The sequence below is a fragment of the Somniosus microcephalus genome, chromosome 22 (genome assembly GCF_052327205.1).
Source record: "Somniosus microcephalus isolate GS21.2 chromosome 22, FLI_Smic_1.0, whole genome shotgun sequence".
NCBI classification, from domain to species: Eukaryota; Metazoa; Chordata; class Chondrichthyes; order Squaliformes; family Somniosidae; genus Somniosus; species Somniosus microcephalus.
In genome coordinates, this window is record NC_141008.1 from 13,407,608 (window position 1) to 13,433,838 (window position 26,231).

At 46.0% G+C, this 26,231-nt stretch overlaps 1 protein-coding gene across 1 annotated transcript in view; it reads left to right on the forward strand.

The window, feature by feature from the left end:
- The window catches only part of LOC147102040 (protein spinster homolog 1-like), a 187,295-nt gene that overhangs the window by 119,436 nt on the left and 41,628 nt on the right, over positions 1-26,231 (forward strand). The window contains exons 10-11 of the mRNA XM_085964196.1: positions 11,650-11,748; positions 14,489-14,660. Of these exons, the coding sequence (XP_085820322.1) occupies positions 11,650-11,748; positions 14,489-14,660 (271 nt within the window). The remainder of the gene's footprint in view (positions 1-11,649; positions 11,749-14,488; positions 14,661-26,231) is intronic.

Sequence of the window (26,231 nt, forward strand, 5' to 3'; positions counted from 1 at the left end):
AGGCGAAAATATCTTCTATCCTCGGAAGAGGATACTGTACCGTGTGAAGGACCGGGTTTACAGGCACCTCGAAGTCTCCACAGATGCGAATTTTTCTCTGTTCTTCAGATTTATCATTATTCAATGCTTTCTTCATGACTGGAACGATGGGTGTTGCCCACTCGCTCCAATCTATTTTCGATAATACGCCTGCCTTTTCCAAATTCTCCAGCTCTGCCTCGACTGCTGGACGAATTGCCTTAAAAAACTTGGGAATTGCTGCATCTTCCACTTTTATTGAGGCGGTGATGCCTTTCAAGGTTCCTAGTTTCTCTTGAAACACTTCTTTGGCGTTGGCCAAGATGTCTTTTAATCATTCAGGTATGACGTCATCATCGTTTTTTTTCTTACTGGTCACCGTCAGTGCCTGAATGGAGTGCCAGTCTAAACGTATTTTCCTGATCCATTCACGTCCCAACAGCGGTGGACCACCATCTTGTAGAATGTATAAATACAACTTTTGTATTTCCTTGCCGTTGTATACAACAGGCACCCTTCTTTTTCCTTTGGGGTATACTTTCTGCCCCATATATGTTTTCAAGATAATGGATGTGTCTTTTAATGGTATATGCGGAAATAGCCGCTCGTAATCCCGTCGATTTATGATGGTCAGAGCTGACCCTGTATCTCGCTCCATTTTAACTGGGAACCCTGCTATCGTGAGGGTAACCCAAATGGTCTGGTAATCATCTTTGGCAATTACATTATGTAATTTGAGACAGCTTAGTCTCTTGTTTTCGGAGTCGCTATCGCTCTTCTGGTCTTCGGAGCTACTGTCCGTCATCATTTGTACCTTTCTGTACTTTTCTTTATTGATTTTTTTTTTTCCTGTCTGTAGATTTTTTTTGTCCAGATCGGCATACCCGTGCAATGTGTCCAATCTTTCTGCATTGCCTGCATGCTTTGTCCTTGAACCAGCAGTACCTCTGGTCATGGGTGGATCTGCTGCAGCGATAACATCTCTCGAAACCCTGTGTCATTTCATGGGTGCCGAAGTCCTGCATCTTTTGTTGTATCTCTGCAGCTCCTCTTGTGGCTGCTTCGTATGATACAGCCATACTGAAAGCCTTGTCCAGTGTTAAATCTTTTTCAGAAAGCAGCCTTTTCTGTGTTCCTTCACTTAAGAGACCGCAGACGAATTTGTCTCGAAGATAATCTGCTAGTCCTGCCCCGAATTGGCAGTGTTTTGATAGCTTTCTCAATTCGGTGAGGTAATCAGCGTTACTTTCATTCTTGTGTTGATTTCTCTTGAAGAATTTGAATCGTTCCGCCATCAGCAGCGGTGTTGGGTTTAAGTGCTCCTGTAGGGTATCAACAATTTCTTTAAAATTCTTGTCCTTTGGTTTGGCTGGAGTGATTAAATTTCGTAACAGCCCGTATGTCTTTGCGCCCATTAGATTTAGCAGTACTGAAGCTTTTTTTTCATCTTCTATTCCATTTGCGGTGCAATATACCTCCACTCTTTCCAAATATGTGGTCCAATCCTCTATCTCGTTATCAAAAGCATCAATATTGCCAGACTTAGGCATCCTAGAAATAAAATGGCGCTTCCCGCTCTTTCCCCGCCGCTGCTGCCAATGACACCGCGGTTTCCGTTCTTTCTATTTATTTATTTACAGTTGGAGACTTGTTCCCGCCGGACTCTCTCTCTATGTCTGAACGCCGACCTGCTTGCAGCGCCGGCCGTCTCCCGAGTGCTCCCTCCCCATCTGTTACTGCTTGCCTCCGCTTTCGCTGCTTGGCCCAGCTGTAGAGCCAGCCACTGGAGCCCCAGCCCAACGCCCAGGAAGGATTATTGCAGTACCTGCCACCAGCTTGGCTAGCTGGTGAAACCACAGCTTTTTCTTTTTCTTGATTTTTCTTCAACTTTGGACGCCAGAGGAATCGATGTCCTTGAGGTGCTGCCGAATTGCAGGTAAGTCCGTTTCCAATTCGTCGCCACTGTTGTGTCTGTGTGTTGATAGAGACACTGAAGACAGGAGTTGGTTTCATAGGTGTTTACTAAACAAAGTCTGGAGGGGAACTAACTGATACAACACAATATACAGGCTTATATAGCCCGAGTGGCCATTACCTGCATTACAGTACACATGGGGCTCTTAAAGGCACATACACTACACTACCTAGCTCCCTAAATTCTTGTTGCAGGACCTCATCCCTCTTTCTACCTATGTCGTTCGTACCAATGTGAAACACGACCTCTGACTGTTCGCCCTCCCCCTTCAGAATGCCCTGCAGCTGTTCAGTGACATCCTTGACCCTGAAGGAGGCAACATACCATCCTGGAATCACATCTGCGGCTGCAAAACTGTCACTTTCACTGTTTTCCAACACAGAAAGACAGATGTTGAAAGAGATGCACTCTGGGCCTTTCCTGACTACCTGCCTGCCCCCTTCTGACTGGTGGTCTCCTATTCCCTCTTTGACTGCACTTTCTTAAGCTGCGGGGTGACCACGTCTAAAAACGCGCTATCCACGTAACTCTCAGCGTCGCGGATACACCGCAGTGCCTCCAGCTGATGCTCAAGCTCCGAAAACCGGATCTCAATTTGGCCAAACCGTTGGTACTTACTGCACATGTGGTCATCCTGACTGCAAGAAGCGTCTAGGAATTCCCACATGCTGCAGGCCGTGCAATGCATGGGACTGAGGTCCCCTGCCATACTTTTAATTAAAAAACTCTTACCTCAAATTTAAACTCTCGGATTCTCGCTCTCCCAAACTAACTTAACTATGAACTACCTTAAAAGAAATAAACTTAAAATTGAAGAAAAAAAAGCACTCACCCACTACTCACCAATCAGCTTCTTCCCCTGCGCCGGCGTCACTTTCTGTACTGTGACGTCACCCTCGAATTCTGCCGCTGCTCGACTGGGCCTGAAAACCACCGACCTTTATTTTCTCCCACAGCCGCTGTTCCCTCGCCGGTCCGCCGCTCCCGCTGCTGCCGCTGCTCGCTCGCCGGTCCGCCGCTCCCGCTGCTGCCGCTGTTCCCTCGCAGGTCCGCCGCTCCCGCTGCTGCCGCTGCTGCCGCTGTTCCCTCGCAGGTCCGCCGCTCCCGCTGCTGCCACTGCTCCCTCGCAGGTCCGCCGCTCCCGCTGCTGCCGCTGCTCCCTCGCAGGTCCGCTGCTGCCGCTGCTCCCTTGTTCTGGACTCTCCTACCAGAGGAAATCATTTCTCTCTCTACCCTATCAAATCCTCTAATCATCTTAAACGCCACAATTAGATCACCCTTTAATCTTCTATACTCGACGGAATACAATGACCGACTTCCAAATTGGCCCAAACCCACTTCAATCCTTTTGTTTGGGTTAAACCAAGTTTGAGACATGGACAGTAAATTGTGTCATGGCTTCCTCTTGCCAACCCCACCCATTCAAGAACGCGACTGTCAGTACCCCAACTAATCTCATCGCCTTGCAGCCAGCTCATTCTCCCATGTTACCGTTTCTCAGCTGTTTTATTTGCTGCCTGGATCCGGATGGTTAATTTTTTTTTCTTTTTCAAGGGTGAAGGGAAGGATATTCAAATGTAGTAGAGATGTTTCAAATATTATTGTTTTTCTGTTGACATTTCAGCCACTGGTAGCTAAGCAATGGCTATAGTTGCTGGGGTGTGTTGTGTATGTATAAGAGAATAACTGGTCTCAGACTGCAGTACCGGCAGTGACCATCCCTGTATAAAAGGCGCTAGAGAGCCTCTGTTGTTTAGTTTCGTTATGGACTTCCACCAGTAAAGATCAGTTTGTTTTCACTCCTGCTGGTCCGTGTCTAAATCATTCACGGACTTAACACTGGCGACGAGTAAGAAACGAACTTACCTGCAACTCAGCAGCAGCTCCGACGACGTTGTTGAAGGTCGGAGCCAGAAGAAAGAAAAAAAAAGAGTCCATTGAAACTCGAGAAACGGGCGTCGACCATCAATCATCGGGTTCAAGGCTTTGCAGGAGCGACTTTCCAGAGCCAGGCTGGGTTCCTCGGTCTGTGGTTTCCCAGCTAATCGGGCTGGTGGCGGGTAGTGCTCTGATCCTTCCTGGGCTGCGGCGGGCTGAAGCTCGATCGGGTGGCCTTTCAACGGGGCTGGGCAGCGAGTCGGGAAGCAAGGAGAGAGAGAGAGGTTGGAGCACACAGGGCGCGGCTGGTGTTTCGAAGCCGGGCAGCGTTCGGACCTAAGAAGAGGGAGGGAAGTGTCCCAGAGGGTCCGCTCCACGACGGGAAAATATTAAGAAAAAGAATACGCGCAAGAAACCGTGGAAAGCAGCGCTAACAACAGCGGGGAAGAAGACAAAGCGCGGGAGGCGCCATTTTGTTAAATCGGGGAAGAAGGCAAAGCGCGGGAGGCGCCATTTTAGATTTGCAAGATGCCGAAGACTGGCTGTATCACTGCTTTTGATAATACATTAGAGGACTGGACCACGTATGTGGAAAGAGTCGAGGTATATTTCGAGGCAAATGAAATAGCGGAGGGGAAAAAGGCATCAATATTGCTAAACTTAATGGGCGCTAGAACGTACGGCCTATTGCGGGATCTGATTACTCCAGCCAAACCGAAGGCGAAGAGTTTTAACGAAATTGTTGCTGTTCTACAGGAGCACTTAACCCCTGCACCGCTGTTGATAGCAGAAAGATTTAAATTCCACAGGAGAACTCAGCACAAAGATGAGAGCAATGCTGAGTATCTTACGGAACTACGCAAGCTATCAAAGCACTGCCAGTTCAGAGCAGGACTGGCAGATACCCTACGGGACAAATTTGTCTGTGGACTCCTGAGTGAAGGAACACAGAGAAGTTACTCGCAGAAAAAGAGCTGACGCTAGATAAGGCTTTCAGCGTGGCAGTATCGTATGAAGCAGCAGCCAGGGGAGCTGCAGAAATTCAACAAAAACCACAGGAATACGGCACCCACGAAATGACACGGGGATTTGCAAAATGTTATCGCTGCGGCAGAACTAACCATGACCAGAAGGACTGCTGGTCCAAAGACAAAATATGCAGACAATGCGGGAAGATTGGACACATTGCACGAGTTTGTAGGTCTGGGAAGAAGACCAGCGACAACAAAAAGGCTACTAAGGAACCGTACAAGAAAGTACAAAAGATGACGGACAGTAGTTCCGAAGACCAGATGAGCGATAGTGAATCCGAGAACAGGAGATTAAGCTGTCTCAAACTTCACAATGTAATCGCAAAATGTAAGGATTCCGGGGGCTTCGTTTAAACTGGTTTAAGGTAATCTACCTGGCCAGCAGTCTTTTTGCTGCTGCACTCTAAACCAATTTACAAACAGCGGTTTCGAATCGCTACTCCTCCTTTAGTTCTGAGTGGAGGAACTTATAATTAATAATATTAAAACGGAACACGTGGTTTGGATGAGAGAAAAAAATCAAGCTTTATTAACTAAAAGAAACTACAATCACAATATCAAACTATCCCACACGAACACAGTAAAATTGTAAAACTATATAACAAGGGGGTACACACGGCAAAAACGAGGGACACAATGGCTACAATGTTATTTAAACAATCTTAGCAATTCCCTTAAATCACCATCCCCCCTTAACTCCTGCTAGGTTGCCTTGTTGAGAGTCAGAAAATCTCTGCTCACATGGTCCAGCGAAGAGAGAGAGAGAGAGAGAGCTCACCTATGTCCCAGGAAGTCAAGAGGCCAGATAGCTTCAGCATCGATCTTTATATATCTGGTGAGCCCCTCCCGTCCTGCCTTGCAGGCTGTGTGCAAAATTCCCCTGTGATAGGCTAACTCAAAGTGGTTAGATTGAGTTAATGTGATTTTCAGAGCTCCTTGTGCTGAAAACAAAAGGGAGATACCCTGCTCTATAGTCCAGTACTGTGTGATTGGAAACCCATTCAAGATACAAAGAGTCTCTTCTGCAGTTTAGGTGTATCCACTCGATGTACAAACAAATGCTAATAGCATTCAATTGCTTTATAAACAAAGCAATGTCCTTTGTCTTCATTGACCCTTACTTCCAGACACAGAAAGCTGCATTCCAAACCTCTTTTGTCATTCGGCCATGTGGTGTGACAGCCATTTTATTCCTGGAAATTTAAAAAGCACATTGCCCAGGGATACTTTAATCAAAAAAACATGAATCTTCAGAACTGTAAATTATTGCGAATTCTTACAAAAAGAGGATCACCGAACCATTTGGGTCACCCTCGCGATAGCAGGGTCCCAAGTTAAAATGGAATTGGATACAGGATCAGCGCTAACCATCATGAATCGACGAGACTACGAGCGGCTATTTTCACACATACCCTTGAGAGAGACATCCATCGTCTTGACGATGTATACAGGGCAAAAAGTATACCCCAGAGGAAAAATAAGGGTGCCTGTCGAATACAATGGCAAGAAAATACGGAAATTGTATCTCTACATACTGCCAAATGGTGGACCACCGTTATTGGGACGGGAATGGATCAGGAAGATAAACTTAGATTGGCATTCCATTCATGCAATGACGGTGGACGGTAAAAAAGATGAAGACGTCACTCCTGGACGATTGTCAACAATCTTAGCGAACGCCAAAGAGGTATTTCAACAAGAACTGGGCACGCTTAAAGGCGTAACCGCCTCGTTAAATATAGAAGAGAATGCAGTTCCCAAGTTTTTCAAAGCAAGACCGGTACCATATGCAATTCGCCCAGCCGTCGAGGCAGAGCTGGAGAATCTGGAGAAGGCGGGCGTGTTGTCTAAGGTCGACTGGAGCGAGTGGGCGACACCCATCGTTCCTGTCATGAAGAAAACGTTAAGCAATAAGTCCGGAGAGCCAAGGAAGATTCGCACCTGTGGGGATTTCAAGGTGATGGTGAACCCTGTCCTTCACACAGTGCAATATCCTCTTCCAAGGATAGAAGACATCTTCGCCTCACTGTCTGGAGGGAAGCGTTTTACAAAAATTGACCTAGCACAAGCATATTTGCAGATGGAGGTTGAAGAGTCCTCTAGGAAGTATCTCACGATAAACACTCACAAAGGTCTTTACCAGTATCATCGATTGGTATTCAGAGTAGCATCGGCTCCGGCGATATGGCAAAGAGCGATGGAACAAGTCCTGCAAAGGATTCCGGGGACTCAGTGTTACTTGGACGACATCCTTGTAACAGGTGAAGATGACAGTGAACACCTTAACAACCTAGAACAGGTGCTCACTAGACTACGGGAACATGGGCTGCGAGCCAACCGCCCCAAGTGCGAATTTTTTAAGAAACAGATATCGTATTGTGGCCACGTGATTGATGAAGAGGGGTTACATAATTCCCCTGACAAAATTGAAGCGGTTGTTAAGGCCCCAGCGCCTGAAAATGTGTCGCAACTGAGGTCATTCCTCGGGTTGGTGAATTACTATCATAAGTTTTTGCCAAATTTGTCGACAATTCTGCACCCACTGAACGCCCTGCTACGAACGGGGGTAGCATGGAAATGGAGCGATGATTGTAAACGTGCTTTTCAGAAGAGTAAGGACTTAATCACTTCGAAGGAAGTATTGGCTCACTACAACCCAGCACTGCCAATCAGGCTGGCGTGTGATGCGTCTCCCTACGGCATTGGGGCGGTACTGTCACATAAATTCCTTGATGGTTTGGAGAGGCCGATAGCTTTTGCGTCACGCTCGTTAACTTCTGCCGAGCGTAACTACGCCCAGATTGACAGAGAGGCCCTCAGCCTAGTGTGGGGGGTGAAGAAGTTCAATCACTATCTGCACGGTCAAAAATTTACTCTACTAACCGATCATCAACCTCTTGTCTCCATTTTCAACCCTCAGAAGGGCGTACCGATAATGACAGCACAACGGCTGCAGAGATGGTCCCTTTTCCTAGGGGCACACCAATATGACATCGAGTACAAAGGAACTAAACAGCATGGAAATGCTGATGGATTGTCACGTCTACCGTTGCCGACGGTGGAAGAAGACGACCTTGCAGTGGATCCAATGGAGTTATTCCACTCGACCATAGTTGAATGTCTCCCTGTGACGAATGCAAACATAGAAAAGGAAACACGGAATGACCCGACACTATCACGGGTCTATGATTTAACGGTGAAGGGATGGCCAGCACATGGCGAACCACTGCTGCCAGCATTCTCGCCGAGAAGAGAACAGCTGTCAGTGTGCAGAGGAACCTTGATGTGTGGATCCAGAGTAGTAATTCCATCTAAGTTGACGGATAGAGTGCTCAATGAGCTTCATGAGGGTCATCTGGGTGGGGTAAAAATGAAGAGCTTAGCCAGAGCGTTTGTGTGGTGGCCGGGAATCGATAGAGAAATCGAAGAGATGACCAAGAGCTGTACAGGATGCCAGAAGGTCCAAAACGCCCCACCACAAGCCCCTCTACATCCATGGGAGTGGCGCTCATCTCCATGGCAAAGGGTGCACGTTGATTTTGCTGGTCCCTTCATGGACTCGATGTTTTTAATTGCGGTGGAAGCACATTCAAAGTGGCCAGAGGTAATAAAAGTGTCCTCAACCACCACGGAAAAAACTATCACAGTTTTACGAACCATATTCGCCAGGAATGGGCTGCCTGAACAGATTTGCTCTGACAATGGACCACAGTTTGTGTCTGAAGAGTTCCGGAGGTTCTTAAAGAACAATGGTGTTAAGCATTACACATCTGCCCCATATCATCCAGCCACTAATGGATTGGCCGAGAGGTTTGTCCAAACATTCAAGAAGGCTATCAAGGCAATGTGTAATGAAGATATACCCCTACAACACAAGGTGGACAACTTCTTGTTTGCCTACCGGAATGCGACACATGCGGTTACCAACCAAACTCCAGCCATGATGTTCTTCAATCGAAGACTACGATGCCGCTTGGATTTGGTTAAGCCAAACGTCCGAAGAGATGTGGAGAACAGGCAGTTTCAGAATATGAATGAAAGGCCGACCAGGAGTTTTAAGATAGGTCAACCAGTTTTGGCCCGGGACTACCGCACCGAGAAATGGCAGCCAGGAACGATTTGTACACGACAACGACCTCTCATGTATACCATGGACGTTGGGGAGAGCATTGTAAGACGCCATGCTGACCAGATTCTAGAGTCACTGGAAAACGTCATCTCCACACCACGATCTGATACACCTGGTAATGAAATCGACGTTCCAATTGCAGCTACCGCAGAACCGGTAATATTGGAAGCAGATGAACCAAACAACGACATTGATTCCGACTCAACATTGCCAGAAGAACCTGTTACCCCAAAGAGGCGTTATCCAGACAGAATCAGGAAGCCTCCTCAAAGACTGAACTTATAATTGCTTAAACTTAACCACTGTATCTAGTAACAGTAATTGTGATTGTAATTCGTTATCATTTAGTTGTTAAATGAATGTTATGTACTGTTTATCTAAAAGGGGAGGAATTGTTGTGTATGTACCTTTAAGAGAATAACTGGTCTCAGACTGCAGTACCGGCAGTGACCACCCCTGTATTAAAGGCGCTAGAGAGCCTCTGTTTAGTTTCGTTATGGACTTCCACCAGTAAAGATCAGTTTGTTTTCACTCCTGCTGGTCCGTGTCTAAATCATTCACGGACTTAACAGGGTGGAAATCACGTGTACAAAATATAAGGACTGCATTGCATGATCAGGGTCAGAGTGATCTCCTCGACTAGTTTTGATCGCCTGAGGGACTCAGAGAGATCATAGAAAGTTACAGCACGGAAGGAAGTCATTTCGACCCATCGTGTCCGCGCCGGCCAACAAAGAGCTATCCAGCCTAATCCCACTTCCCAGCTCTTGGTCCGTAGCCCTGCAGGTTAGAGCATCTCAAGTGCACATCCAAGTACTTTTTAAATGTGGTTCGGGTTCCTGCCTCTACCACCCTTTCAGGCAGTGAGTTCCAGACCCCCACAACCCTCTGGGTGAAGACATTTCCCCTCAAATCCCCTCTAAACCTTCCCCCAGTTACTTTAAATCTGTGCCCCCTGGTTCTTGACCCCTCTGCTATTTTCCAGATTTTTTTTTGCTGTTGCCCAAATTAGCTCGGGTTTGTAATCTGTTTTTTCGCCTCTCCCAGGAGATCACATGGCTTCGGGTGGGGTGGGGAGTGTATATATCGTGATGCACAAGGCATCACAATTGTGTGGGACAGACTCGATGGGCCAGAGGGTCTTTACCCGTCCACCATTGGTTGAATGTTTGTGAGTCCATGGAAACCAACTTTGACCTCTTGGATTTGGGCAGCCACGTTCTTTTGCACCTGCTGACTGGCGAGAGACCGCGAATTCACGTGCAAATAAACCGATGTCCGTACAAGGTCTCACCGAGCAAGAGGGGCTGCAGTTCTACAGGTCAGAACCAGAACTCAGGCGAGGAAACTACTTTAAAAAGAGTAATTGGCGTTGCATTGCACTGTGGGAAAATCTGAGTCGGGTCAGGGGAACCATTTTGATAGAAGTGCAGTCATCGCAGTAAAGGCGTTCAAAGTGTTTCTGTTTCTTTCAAAATACTTACTTCAACTCCGTAAGATTTGCCAGACTTGCATTCCATTCCAAACCACCAGCCTCTTTGATCATTGCTGATAGTTCCTGTGTTTGTAAACAGGGATTTTTTTGATGAGCAGTCTTCAATCAGCAGCCCGATCATTAAATGGTCACTTCTCGCTCATCTCTTGAGTGCTTGGGATTTGGCGGACTGTCTACAAAAAACACCTCCGTAATGGTATTCGTTAACGCGGGCTTCGATGGATCTCTTCTTACGCATTTGTTCCTTCACTCCTCATTCCTTATATGTCCCTATGGACCCTGCCTTCTCTGTAGACAGTCATCTGCATGGATCCCTCCTTCCCATGGATGGGCAAGTGGATTTCAGTATCTTCTGCCACTGAGTGTGGAACTGCCCAAGTATAGACCAATCAGAGGTCAGAGTTTCATTGGGCAAGATGTCACTGTGGTGTCGACTAGAGAAGCTGGGATTGTTCTCCTTAGAGCAGAGAAGGTTAAGGGAGATTTAATAGAGGTGTTCAAAATGATGAGGGATTTTGATAAGAGTAACTAAGGAGAAACTGTTTCCGCTGGCCCGAGGGGCGGTAACCAGTGGACACAGATTGAAAATAATTGGCAAAAGAACCAGAGGGCAAATGAGAATTTTTTTACGCAGCGAGTTGTTGTGATCTGGAATGCGCTGCCTGAAAGAGCGGAGGAAGCAGATTCAACAGTAACTTTCAAAAGGGAATTGGATAAATACTTGAAAAGGAAAAATTTGCAGAGTTATGGGGAAAGAGCAGGGGGGAGTGGGATTGATTGGAGAGCTCTTTCAAAGAGCCGGCACAGGCACGATGGGCCGAATGGCCTCCTTGTGTGCTGTAAGATTCTGTGATTGCTGGATCCTCTAATGTCCCTGTACAGCCCCCTGCTCAGGAATTTCAGTCAGACAGAAAATTCAGGGCCGTGTGCTCGCAATTTCCCAATATGTGCAGCCGATGAGAAAGTCCTTCTGGTAGGGCAAACTCAGAGAGTCGCCCTTGGTGTCAGAAGAAACCTTCCTGGATTGGAGGATTGCTTGTGTCCAGCACCCTGTAAATGTACCTATTCAGCCTGGCAGTTGCGAAGTACAGCTCATGTTTCACGTTTTTATATTTTTCCCCAGTATGTTGTTATTCCGACCCGTCGCTCAATGGCCGAGGCAGTACAGATAACCATCTGCCACGTTCTTGGAGACGCCAGCAGCCCCTACATCGTCGGAATTGTAAGTACCATCCGCCTCTCACCAGGGCCTCAGTTCTAGTGAGTACAACATGGAATTCAGTGGCCTATGTGGCTGGTGGTCAGGAGAAAACAAAAGATGTATTTATTTAGCACTTTTCACAACCTCAGGACGTCCTAACGTGCTTTACAGCCAGGGAGCGCTGCATTGTCGGAGGTGCCACCTTTAGGATAAGAGGTTAAACCGAGGCCCCGTCTGCCCTCTCAGGTGGGGGGTAAAAGATCCAATGACACTATTTGAAGAAGAGCAGGGGACTTCAACCCGGTGTCCTGGCCAATATATATCCCTCAACCAACATTACTCAAACATCTGGTCATTATTTCATGGCTGTTTGTGGGACCTTGCTGTGCGCAAATTGGCTGCCACGTTTCAAAAGTGCTTCACTGGCTGTAAAGCGCTTTGGGACGTCCTGAGGTCGAGAAAAGTGCAATATAAATGCAACTTCTTTCTTTCGAATCATTTAAATTTTATAAGCCAAACAGGACCTGGAGTAGGGGGTTGAGTTATGGCTTGAATGCTGATGATGAGGCGTACACGAGAGGGTCCCAGTCTGTGCTGAGCCGTTGAAGAGCTCCAATTAACTCCAGTGACCGGGAGCAGATTCCCACTCCTAATGGCTGACGGTCATTCCGGCTGGAACGTGGGAGTGTGCATGGGATAATGCTCAACTCTGATGCTCAGCCCCCGCTCCCCCCTTCCCCCCCCCTTGGTCCAATATCCTGCTGACACAACATAAGATTTATTATGTACCTCAGTCCTTTTGACTTTTGCCTGAGGTTGCCAGTGGCACCTCGGAATAATCCGGAGACATGGAAGGCAAAGACCGTCGCAGCCACCGTGTCTTTGGTTGGGTTTGAAGCATGCGCCGCATTCAATCACAGCCTTTCTTGTGAATCGCAGCCTGCACAAACACTGCTCCTTTGACAAGACGGGGCTCCGCACATCTCGGTCCGAGAGTGCAGGTGGCTGCAGAGCTTCTCGCCTTCCTGCTGTAGGGGGAAGGAATGGCTTTGCCACAACAGTTGGCAATAATTAATGAACATCTAAACACAAACACAAGAAACGTGGTTGACTGCAAAGGAACGTTAGGAACAGGAATAGGCCTTTCAGCCCCTCGAGCCCGCAATTCAATCGGCTGCGATCTGTACCTCAACTCCATTCACCCACCTTTACTCCATATCCCTTGACACCCTGACCCAACAAAATTCTATCGCTCTCAGTCATGAAAGCTCCAATTGTCCCCCAGCACCCGGAGCCTTTTGGGGAAGAGAGTTCTATATTTCTACTACCCTTTGTGTGAAAAATTGCTTCCTGATTTCCCTCCTGAATGGCCTGGCTCTAATTTTAAAATTATGCCCCCTTGTCCTCTTGGTCAAATATCCTGCTGACACAACCCAATCTCTCCTCATACGTCATTCCTGCCATCCCAGGTATCAGTCTGGTGAATCTTCGCTGCACTCCTTCCATGGCAAGAACATCCTTCCTCAGATAAGGCGACCAAAACTGCACACAATACTCAGGGTGTGGTCTCACCAAGGCCCTGTATGATAAGGCTAAAGGGATCAAGGGATATGGGGAGAAAGCAGGGACCGGGTACTGAATTTGGATGATCAGCCATGATCTCATTGAATGGCGGAGCAGGCTCGAGGGGCCGAATGGCCTACTCCTGCTCCTAGCTTCTATGTTTCTATTCCCGCACCAGAGGAAATATCGACCCTATCAAATCCTTTTTACACTTTGAATACCTCAGTCAGATCTCCCCTCAATTTCCTATACGCAAAGGAATACACGCCAAGTTTATTCAACCTGTCCTCATAATTTAACCCTCTAGGCCCCGGTACCATTCTGGTGAATCTGCGCTGCTCCCCCGCCAAGGCCAGGATATCCTTCCTGAGGTGCGGGGCCCAGAACTGAACACAGTCACTCCAGATAGAGTCTAACCAGAGCTCTGTACAGCTGAAGCATGACTTCATTCCCTTGGTATTCCAGCCCCTCTGAGATAACGACTAACATTTCATTAGCCTTTTGATTGCTTTTTACACCTGTCTACTAGCTTTTAATGATTTGTGTAATTGGATTCCCAAATCTCTTTGCTCCTCCACAGTTCTAGTTTCCCATCATTCTTACCAGATTCTTTAACAAAAATTTGAATACCACTCTGTCCCTGGCAACCCTGGGATGCCAATTCCATTTGGGTGGGTATGCACAGAAATTGCGTGGACCTCTAAATGACCTCTTCAGAACAGCATCAACATATTGAAATGAAAGCCCCACCTCTTCTCCTTCTCCCAGTTGGTTATGCCCATGGGCATAACTGATTGGAAAATCCAGGCCTTTCTGTGTCAGCCAACACATGGACAAGGTGCAGGTAGCTATGGAGCTGTGCCCTAGCAGGAGCCCTACCCTGACACCATCGTGGGAGCGCCGTCGCCACCGAGCCTGCCGCGGGTTCAAGGGGAAGGCCCACCAACCACCATCTTCTCGGGGCAGCGAGGGAGGGGCATTTAATGCCTGCCTTGCCAGTGTAGCCCACACCCCGAGAACAGATTTAAAAACAAAACAGTCAGCCTCTCCGAGGAGAGACGCCTCACACTTCTTAAGTGTAGGGTGAGGTGACACAGCTGGAAAAAAGTTGTGACCTCCAGACAGAGGGGGCAGCAGCGAGCCCTTCCAGGAACACTGGGGTATAAAATGATTCATTTTGTGATTTGCCTGTATGCAGATTTCCGACTCCGTCCGGAAGGGACGACCGAAATCAAACTATTCGGATTTTGTAAGCTTGGAGTATGCTTTCCTGCTGTGCCCTTTTATTGCCATTGTCGGAGGAGGCTTCTTCCTTTGGACTGCTCACCATATAGAGAAGGACCGAAAGAAAGCAACGCAGCAACTTCAAGGTAATGGTCCTCCCGGGACTAAAAGGGTTAAATGACGAGGACAGGTTGCACAGACTCGGCTTGTATTCCCTTGAATATAGAAGATTACGGGGTGATCTCATTGAGGTGTTTAAGATGATTGAAGGATTTGGTAGGGTAGATCGGAACTATTTCCTCTGGTCGGGGAGTCCAGAAAAAGGGGGCGTAACCCTAAAATTAGAGCCAGGCCGTTCAGGGGTGATGTCAGGAAGCACTTCTTTGCACAAAGGGCGGTGGAAATCTGGAACTCTCTTCCCCCAAAAAGCTGTTGATGCTGGGGGGTCAGTTGAAAATTTCAAAACTGCGATTCATAGACCTTTGTTAGACAAGGGTATTAAGGGTTACAGAATGAAGGCGGGTGTTAAGATACCGATCAGCCGTGATCTAATTGAATGGTGGAACAGGCTCAAGGGGCTGAATGGCCTAATCCTGTTCCTATGTTCCCTAGTATCCTTACTCTGGTTTATACATGGTCTCCTTAACTAAGGGAGGATACCATTGCCTTTAGAGGGAGTGCAACGTAGGTTTACTAGACTGATTCCTGGGACCTGGGATGAGGGGATTGTCCTATGAGGAGAGATTGAGTCGACTAGGCCTATATTCTCTAGAGTTTAGAAGAATGAGAGGTGATCCCATTGAAACATATAAAATTCTTACAGGGCTTGACAGGGTAGATGCAAGGAGATGTTTCCCCTGGCTGAGGAGTCTAGAACCAGGGGTCACAGTCCCAGAGTAAGGGGTCAGCCATTTAGGACTGAGATGAGGAGAAATTTCTTCACTCAGAAGGTGGTGAATCTTTGGGATTCTCTGCCCCAGAGGGCTGTGGAGGCTCAGTCGTTGAGTATATTCATGACCGAGAGCGATGCATTTTTGGGAACGAAGGGAATTAAAGGATATGGGGATAGTGCGGGAAGGTGGAGATGAGGTAGAAGATCAGTCATGTTCTTATTGAATGGCGGAGCAGGCTCGAGGGGCCGAATGGCCTCCTCCTGCTCCTATTTCTTATGTTCTTATGAATGGAGGTGGGGGTGGGGGTAGTTGTTATATCCGTGTATCTTAATGTTGTGCCCTTCAATAATCAGACAACAGACTGCAGGGAACGATCAACAGGTGTTTACTGAATGAGGGTTCAAACTGCGACTGACTGTACAGATCACTACTCAGGGTTTATATACAGGTGTGGTCACTGCCGGTACTACAGGATACAGGAGCTGTAAAAAGTAGTTCTCCCCCTTAAAGGTACATACATTACAATTCCTCCCCTTTTAGATTAACAGTACCATAACACTCATTTAACAATTAAATATCAAACTAATTACAATTAACACTTTTAACATGCAACATTAACTGAAAATAGTCTATTTATACATTCAGTCTTTGGGGAGGCTTCCTGATTCTTTCCGAATAACGCCTTTCCCGAGTGTCTCGCTCTTGGTGCGGAGGCGATTCTAACACCCTGTCGTCAGTTGATTCATCAGCTTCAAATGCTATTGTTTCTGAGGTAGATGCGACCTGTACGTCGGGTTCCTCACCAGGTACGTATGGCCGAGACATGGGGTTGACTCGTTTCTGTGACTCTAGGATCTGGTCAGCATGGTGTCTCACAATGTTCTCCCCAACATCCACTGTGTATATTAGTGGCCCCTGCCGTGTGCATATCGTTCCTGGTTGCCATTTCTCTGTTCGGTCGTCGTGGGCCAAGACTGGTTGCCCTACATTGAAGCTCCTTGTCAGCTTCTCATTGATGTGCTGGAATTGCTTACTCTCAACATCTCTTCGTACATTTGGTCTGAGCAAATCCAGACAAGATCTCAACCTTTGGTTAAAGAACATCATGGCCGGGGCCTGGTTGGTGACTGCATGTGTCGCATTTCTGTAGGCTAACAGGAAATTGTCCACCTTATGCTGCAGTGGAATGTCGTCATCGCACGTGGCCTTTACTGCTTTTTTAAAGGTTTGTACGAACCTCTTAGCCAATCCATTTGTGGCTGGATGATACAGGGCGGATGTGTAATGCCTTACCCCATTCCTTTTCATAAATCTTCGAAACTCTTCGGACACAAACTGTGGTCCGTTATCAGAGCAAATCTGCTCTGGCAAGCCGTTCCTGGCAAACATGGTCCGTAGGACTGCAATAGTTTTCTCCGTGGTGGTGGAGGACATTTTGATCACCTCAGGCCATTTCGAGTGCGCATCCATGGCTATTAAAAACATTGAGTCCATGAATGGACCAGCAAAATCAATATGCACCCGTTGCTATGGAGATGAGGGCCACTCCCATGGGTGTAGAGGGGCATGTGGTGGTGCATTTTGGACCTTCTGGCATCCTGAGCAGCTCTTTGTCAGGTCCTCAATTTGCTGATCGATACCCGGCCACCACACATAAGCCCTAGCAAGGCTTTTCATTTTCACCCCTCCCAGATGACCGTCGTGAAGCTCATTGAGCACTCTCTCCCTTAAGAACATAAGAACATAAGAAATAGGAGCAGGAGTAGGCCAATCGGCCCTCGAGCCTGCTCCGCCATTCAATAAGATCATGGCTGATCTGATCCTAACCGCCAATCTACTATCACAGAACCATCTCCTGAATCTAACAGAATTAGACACAGGAAATAGGAGCAGGATCAGGCTACACGGTCCCTGGGCCCGCTCCGCTACCCACAGGGTCATGATCGATCCGAACCTAGACTCATGTCCAAATTCCTGCCCGCTCCCCATAACCCTTTCTTCCCTTTACTTCTAGGAAACTGTCTATTTCTGTTTTAAATTGATGTAATGATGTAGCTTCAACAGCTTTTTGGGGCAGCATATTCCATGGACCTACCACCCTCTGAGTGAAGTAGTTCCTCCTCATCTCAGTTTTGAAAGAGCAGCCCCTTATTCTAAGACTATGCCCCTGTGGTGATTATTCTTGTTTTATAAAAAGCATTGTAATTGGTTGCCTGTTTTCCTGCCTTGAGATATATGCTGTAAACTCATTGGTAGTTGATGTCATGTGATCTGTGGTGGCCATCTTAAATTCAGTTCTCCACAGCTTTGGTTGAGACTGGGTGCTTAAGATGTGCTGCTGGTTTTTAAGGTTAATAAAGCCTAGCTTTAGAAAGGCAATCTACTCTTCATTTCAATTTATTAACCTTTTGCTATAATGGAACGATATCTTCAACCGGAACGATTTAATGCTGACCCTAATTCTGCAGGAGTGGATGATAAATGGAAACATTGGTATCGTACATTAAAATTTTTTTTGGGTGTGTTGGATCAGCAATCTCTAAAGTTGGATATACTAATCAACTATATTGCTCCGGATGTGTACAAGTATATTTTGGACTGTGAAACTTATGAACTGGCTATTTCTACGTTGGAAATTTTTTTTGTTAAACCCAAGAATGAGGTATTTGCACGTCACCTTTTATCTGCCCGTAGGCAGCAGGCGGGAGAATCCTTGGATGCTTATTTACAAGCACTCCGGCGCCTTGGTGCTAACTGTAATTATAAGGCTGTGTCTGCAGAAGAATATAAGAAAGAGTCGGTACGGGATGCATTCATTAATGGATTACTGTCTAGATCAATTCGTCAGCGGTTATTAGAAAATAAAACCTTGGATCTCGAGTGCTTTTGAGCAAGCCTCTACATTGGATTTGGCTCAGAGAAGTTCGGATTCTTATGCTCTTTTTGATCGGCCTGTGACCGTGGTTTCGGCAGTTCCGGATGAAAAGGAATTATGTGGAATTAATAGGAGTGGTTTACCAGATTCCAAAACAGTTTCTACTTCGGCAGCTGTTGCCTCTAGGATTCAGAAGTGTTATTTTTGCGGGAACGCCCGGCACCCCCGTCTGAAGTGCCCTGCCCGGGAGGCTGTGTGTAGTAAATGCGGCAAGGGAGGTCATTACGCACGTGTTTGCAAATCGGTTGCCTCCTCTGCGACTAGTCAGCCTTTAGATAGGACGTTTATTGCATCAGTTTCTGCCGCCTTTGCCCATGGCCTAAACAAAGCTATAGTTATGGCCCAAGTTAATGGGTTAGAAGTGAAGGCCCTTATAGATACGGGCAGTACTGAGAGCTTTATAAGTCTTCAGTTTGTGAGGGAGAAGCGTTTGAAAATTTCGCCTGTTACTTATCAGGTGTGTATGGCTCAGACGACTCTCACCTCACAAGTAGCTGGTTGTTGCCTTGTGAAATTAATTCTCCTAGGTAATACATATACTGATATACGCCTATCTGTTCTGCCTAATCTCTGTGCGGATATTTTGATTGGTCATGATGTGCTTCAATTACATGAGTCTCTCAGTCTTTCTTTTGGAGGAACTAAGCCACCTTTGTCTATTTGTGGATTAACTTCTTGATCCATTTCTCCATTATCACTTTTTTCCAATTTGATGCCGGATTGTAAGCCAATTGCTACCAAGTCAAGAAGGTATAGCAGTCAGGATAAAGAATTTATTAATTCTGAAGTTCAACGTCTTTTATCGGAAGGAATCATTGAACCTAGTTTCTCGCCCTGGCGGGCACAGGTAGTTGTCACCACTAATGAGAGACATAAGAAGCGAATGGTGATAGACTACTCTCAAACTATTAACAGGTATACTCAATTAGATGCGTACCCCCTGCCTAAGATTGATGAGCTTATCAATAAAGTATCTCAATATAAGGTTTTTAGCACTATTGACCTAAAGAGTGCTTATCATCAGATTCCTATCGTTAAGAGGGACCAACCATATACGGCCTTTGAGGCTGGCGGAAAGCTGTATCAGTTTTGCCGAGTACCATTTGGTGTTACCAACGGTGTCGCCTGTTTTCAACGGGCAATGGATGCTTTTATAAGTGATAACTCTCTTTGTGACACCTTTTCATATTTAGATGACATTACGGTGTGTGGCAAATCAAGGGTGGAGCATGATTTTAATTTAGAAAGATTCCTTCAAGCTGCGGAAAAAGTTGGCTTAACTTTTAATAGAGAAGTGTATCTTTTCGACCACCGAGGTAAATTTACTGGGGTATATTATCTCGGGAAACAAGATTAAACCAGATCCAGAACGGCTGCGACCACTGATTGATTTACCTTGTCCTACTAATTCTAAGGCTTTGCAACGAGTTGTTGGACTGTTTTCTTATTATTTTAATTGGATTGCAAACTTCTCGCAGAAGATCCGGCCCCTTATTCGGGTTACGACATATCCTCTATCATGGGAGGCCAGGATGTGTTTTGATAATCTTAAAAAGGATATCCTTGGAGCAGTTGTGCATTCTATTGATGAGCAGGTTCCCTTTGTGATTGAGACGGACGCTTCCGATTTTGCAATTGGGGCTACTCTGAACCAAAATGGAAGACCTGTGGCCTTTTTCTCACGTACTCTGAACAATAGTGAGAAGAGACATTCATCAATAGAGAAAGAGGCGTACGCAATAGTAGAAGCACTGCGTAAATGGAGACATTATTTATCTGGGCGACATTTTACGTTAGTAACTGACCAAAAATCTGTGTCCTTCATGTTTGATGTCAAACATTTTGGAAAGATTAAGAATGATAAAATAATGAGGTGGAGGATTGAGTTGGCATGCTACCATTTTGATATAGTCTATCGTCCGGGGAAGGATAATGTTGCCGCTGATGCACTGTCGAGGGCTTATTGTTCTGTGATTCACGGAGATACGCTTATTAATCTTCATAATGCTTTGTGCCATCCTGGTGTTACGAGGATGATACACTTCGTACGCAGTAAGAATTTGCCCTTTTCAGTTGAAGACGTCAAGCGGATGACTTCGTCATGCTCTGTCTGTGCTCGGTGTAAACCGAATTTCTTTAAGCCTCAACGAGCTCATCTTATAAAGGCTACTTCTCCCTTTGAACGTCTGAGCGTTGATTTTAAGGGGCCTCTTCCTTCAACGACTCAGAATCGATATATATTTACTGTTGTGGATGAGTTTTCAAGGTTTCCTTTTGGCTTTCCTTGTGCAGATGTATCAGCTGCTACAGTTATCAAATGTCTGACTCAACTTTTTGTCATCTTTGGGATGCCTGCGAATATCAATTTGGATCAGGGAAGTTCTTTTATGTCTTCCCAGTTGAAGGAATACCTCCAGAGTCGGGGAATTTCTACTAGCAGAACTACCCCGTATAATCCCCAGGGTAATGGACAGTGCGAACGATACAATGGGGTGATCTGGAAGGCAGTTATGTTGGCTCTGACATCCCGGAACCTTAAGAATACACAGTGGGAAATGGTATTGCCTGATGCCCTGCATTCCATTAGATCATTGCTTTCAATGGCTACTAATGTGACTCCCCATGAAAGTCTCTTCAACTATCTGCGGAGATCCACTACGGGATATTCGGTACCTTCATGGCTTACTATGCAGGGACCTGTGCTGCTCCGACGCCATGTTAGACTGTCAAAGTGTGATCCTTTAGTGGAGGAGGTGGAGCTATTGGAGGCAAATTCCCAATATGCTCACATTCGATTCCAAGATGGGAAAGAAAGTACGGTTTCAGTTAAAGACTTAGCTCCTTGTGGTGGCCAGCCCTCTTTTGAGGATATTAACAATAGCCATAATTCAGATAATGTTGATGGCGTCACAGATACTACGAATGTTTCCAATCCTATTGCAGACACTTACAATCCCCTTAGTCTGCCCCCGATGGATGTTCATGACCCTCCCAGTTTACCTTCTAATGGGACTTCCAATCCGGAAACCGTTGATAATCGGGATATTGATAGCCTCCCTGCAGAAGATATTTCTGTGTCTCCTGGTGTGGGAGGGCAAGGAATTTCACCAAGGTTAAGAAGGTCGACACGAACAAGATATCCGGTTGACCGATTAAAAATGGACTTTTAAAATAATTTGATAGTAAAATTTTAAAATTGTTGAAACATTATACATGTATTGTTTTAGTCATAAATAATTAATTGTAAATTGTAAAGGCTACCTAGGTTGAAGTATATTTTAAAAGGAGGGGTGAATGTGGTGATTATTCTTGTTTTATAAGAAGCATTGTAATTGGTTGCCTGTTTTCCTGCCTTGAGATATATGCTGTAAACTCATTGGTAGTTGGTGTCATGTGATCTGTGGTGGCCATCTTAAATTCAGTTCTCCACAGCTTTGATTGAGACTGGGTGCTTAAGATGTGCTGCTGGTTTCTAAGGTTAATAAAGCCTAGCTTTAGAAAGGCAATCTACTCTTCATTTCAGCCCCCTAGTTCTAGTTTCACCCATCATCGGGAACATCCTCCCCGCATCCACCCGATCCAACCCCTTCACAATCTTATATGTTTCAATAAGATCGCCTCTCATTCTTCTGAACTCCAATGAGTAGAGTCCCAATCTACTCAACCTCTCCTCATATGTCCATCCCCTCATCCCCGGGATTAACCGAGTGAACCTTCTTTGTACTGACTCGAGAGCAAGTATGTCTTTTCTTAAATATGGACACCAAAACTGTATGCAGTATTCCAGGTGCAGTCTCACCAATACCTTGTACAACTGAAGCAATACCTCCCTATTTTTATATTCTAACCCCCTAGCAATGAAAGCCAACATTCCATTGGCCTTCTTAATCACTTGCTGCACCTGCATACTAACCTTTTGAGTTTCGTGCACCAGGACCCCCAGATCCCTTTGTACTTCAGTACTTTCCAGTTTCTTGCCATTAAGATAATAACTTGCTCTACGATTTTTCCTGCCAAAGTGCATAACCTCACACTTTCCAGTATTGTATTCCATCTGCCAAATCTCTGCCCACTTACTTAGCCTGTCTATGTCCCCTTGCAGGTTTTTTATGTCCTCCTCACTCACTACTTTCCCTCCCATCTTAGTATCATCTGCAAACTTTGATATGTTACACTCGGTCCCCTCCTCCAAATCGTTAATATAGATTGTAAAGAGTTGGGGACCCAGCACTGACCCCTGCGGAACACCACTAATTACTGATTGCCAGTCTGAGAATGAACCATTTATCCCAACTCTCTGCCTTCTGTTAGATAGCCAATCCTCTATCCATGCCAGAATATTACCCCCAATCCCGTGATTTTTTATCTTAAGCAATAACCTTTTGTATGACACCTTGTCAAATGCCTTTTGGAAGTCTAAATACACTACGTCCACTGGTTCCCCTTTATCCACCCTATATGTTACTTCCTCAAAGAACTCCAGCAAATTTGTCAAACATGACTTCCCCTTCATAAAACCATGCTGACTTTGTCCTATTAAGTTATGATTATCCAAATGTCCTGTTACTGTCTCCTTAATAATGGACTCCAATATTTTACCTACCACAGATGTTAGGCTAACTGGTCTATAGTTTCCAGCCTTCTGTCTACTGCCCTTTTTAAATAAGGGCGTTACATTAGCAGTTTTCCAGTCTGCCGGGACCTTTGCTGAGTCCAGGGAGTTTTGGAAAATTATTACCAATGCATCCACAATCCCTACCGCCACTTCCCTCAAAACCCTAGGATGTAAGCCATCAGGTCCAGGTGATTTATCCGCCTTGAGTCCCATTATTTTACCGAGTACCACTTCCTTAGTGATTTTGATCGTGTTTAGCTCCTCCCCCCCCCCCCATAGCCCCCTGTTTGTCCAGTGTTGGGATATTCTTAGTGTCTTCTACTGTAAAGACTGATACAAAATATTCATTCAGTGTTTTTGCCATCTCCATATTTCCCACCATTAATTTCCCGGTTTCATCCTCTAAGGGACCAACATTTACTTTAGGCACCCTTTTTCTTTTTATATAAGTATAAAAACTCTTACTATCTGTTTTTATATTTTTTGCTAATTTACTTTCATAATCTATCTTCCCTTTCTTAATCAATCTTGGGTGGAGTTACCACTCGGGATCCACACATCAAGGTCCCCTGGCATACTGACAGCTGTTCTCTTCTGGATGAGAATGCTGGCAACAGTGAGTCGCCATGTGCTGGCCATCCCTTCACCGTCAAATCATATACCCGAGACAGTGTCGGGTCATTTCGGGTCTCCTTCTCTATACCAGCGTTAGTTACTGGCAAGCATTCAATTATAGTCGAATTAAATATTTCGACAGGATCCACTGCTGGTGCTTCCTCCGCAGTAGGCAGTGGCAGGCGTGATAGCCCATCAGCGTTTCCATGCTGTTTCGTGCCCTTATACTCGATTTCATATTGGTGCGCCCCTAGAAAAAGGGACCATCTTTGTAGCCGTTGCGCAGTCATCACCGGAACGCCCTTCTTTGGATTAAAGATGGAGACAAGTGGTTGGTGGTCAGTCAGCAAGGTGAACTTCTGCCCGTGCAGATAGTGATTGAACTTTTTCACTCCCCACACTAGGCTGAGGGCCTCCCTGTCAATCTGGGCGTAGTTACGCTCGGCTGAGGTTAGTGACCGAGACGCAAAGGCTACTGGCCTCTCCGAGCCGTCCGGGAATTTGTGCGACAGCACCGCTCCAATGCCATAGGGTGATGCATCACACGCCAACTGAATTGGTAGTGCTGGGTTGAAATGAGCCAACACCTCTTTTGATGTGATCAATGCTTTGCTCTTCTGGAAAGCTCATTTACATTCGTCACTCCACTTCCATGGTACCCCCGTTTGCAGTAGGGTGTTCAGTGGGTGTAGTACGGTAGACAAATTCGGCAAGAACTTATGGTAGTAGTTCACCAGCCCGAGGAACGACCTCAGTTGTGACACATTTTCCGGTGCTGGAGCCTTGACTGCTGCCTCAATCTTTTCAGGGGACTTATGTAACCCCTCTTTATCAATAACGTGGCCACAATACGAGATCTGCTTCTGGAAAAACTCGCATTTGTGGCGATTAGCTCAGAGCCCATATTCCTTCAATCTAGTGAGCACCTGCTTCAGGTTGGCGAGGTGATCACTGTCATTTTCGCCCATGACCAGGATGTCGTCTAAATAACACTAGGTCCCTGGAATCCCTTGCAGGACTTGTTCCATTGCCCTTTGCCAAATAGCCGGAGCTGATGCTACCCCGAACACCAGCCGGTTGTATTGGTAGAGACCTTTATGAGTGTTGATCGTGAGGTACTGTTTCGAGGCTTCTTCTACGTCCATTTGCAGGTACGCCTGGGCCAGATCAATCTTAGTGATGCGTTTCCCTCCAGATAGCGAGGCGAAAATATCTTCAATCCGCGGAAGCGGATATTGTACAGTGTGAAGGACTGGGTTCACTGTCACCTTAAAGTCCCCACAGATGCGAACCTTCTTTGGTTCCCCAGGCGTATTACTCAACGACCTCTTCATTACAGGAACGATGGGTGTAGCCCACTCACTCCAGTCCACTTTGGACAGTACTCCTGAACGTTCCAAACCTTCCAGCTCTACTTCGACGGCTGGGCGGATCGCATAAGGTACCGGTCTGGCCTTAAAAGACTTTGGGCTTGCATTTTCCTCTATTTTGATTATCGCTGTTACGCCTTTTAGTGTTCCGAGTCCTTGCTGGAACACTTCTTGTGCGTCAGTTAGCATTTTTGACAGTCGTCCAGGTGTGACGTCGTCATCCTTTTTGGCATCTACAGTCAGTGCTTGTATGGAATGCCAATCTAGCTGTATCTTCCGGATCCATTCACGTCCTAGTAGTGGTGGTCCTCCATCTGGCAATACAGATAGGTCCATTTTTGGTGTTTCCTTGCCGTTATATATAACGTTCACCCTTATTTTTCCTTTGGGGTAGACTTTTTGCCCCGTGTACGTCTTCAAGACAATACAATACAATACAATACAAATCGCTTTATTGGCATGATAAGGTACATCTTATGTTGCCAAAGCATCAAAATACATTTATGGTTGAACACATAAACGCGGTTCCATTCATACAGTGTATAAACAGGTATATCCCTGAGTTTATAAATATATTTTCGCCTTGTTTATATATACTCTTGTCTTAGTTTACTGGTTGTCCCTCTGTTCATGGCAAGCTGTAACATAGTGTGCCGCCAGTGTTACACAGCTTCTCTCCTCCCCCAGTAGGAATGGGAGTTTTTGGTTGTCAGTCAGATTTCTGAATTCAGGGCATATTTGTGAGAATTTTTGATAGAAATTCTCTCTGATGCCCTGATATTTTCCACAGGCTGTGAGGAAGTGCATCTCTGTCTCAACTACTCCCTGACTGCAGTGAGAGCATATCCTGTCTTCTCTTGGCAGCCTGGTCTGCCTGACAATCTTTGTATCTCTCAAGGGTATATGTGAGAATAGCCGCTTGTAGTCCCTTCGGTTTATGACTGTTAGGGCTGATCCTGTGTCCAATTCCATTTTCACTTGGACTCCTGCTATCTTGAGCGTGACCCAGATAGTTTGGTGATCCTCCGTTTTGATCACATTATGTAGTTTCAGACAACCCAGCTCCTTGCTTCCAGAGTCTGTATCACTCTTCTGTTCGTCTGAACTACTCTCCGTCACCTTATGTACCTTCTTGTACTTCTCCTGTGGAGATTTCTTGCTGCTGGTTTTCTTTCCCGACCTGCAGACTCTTGCTATGTGTCCTACTTTTCCACACTGTCTGCACAATTTGTCCTTGAACCAGCAATCATTATGGTCATGTGTTGTTCTGCTGCAGCAATAGCACTTCA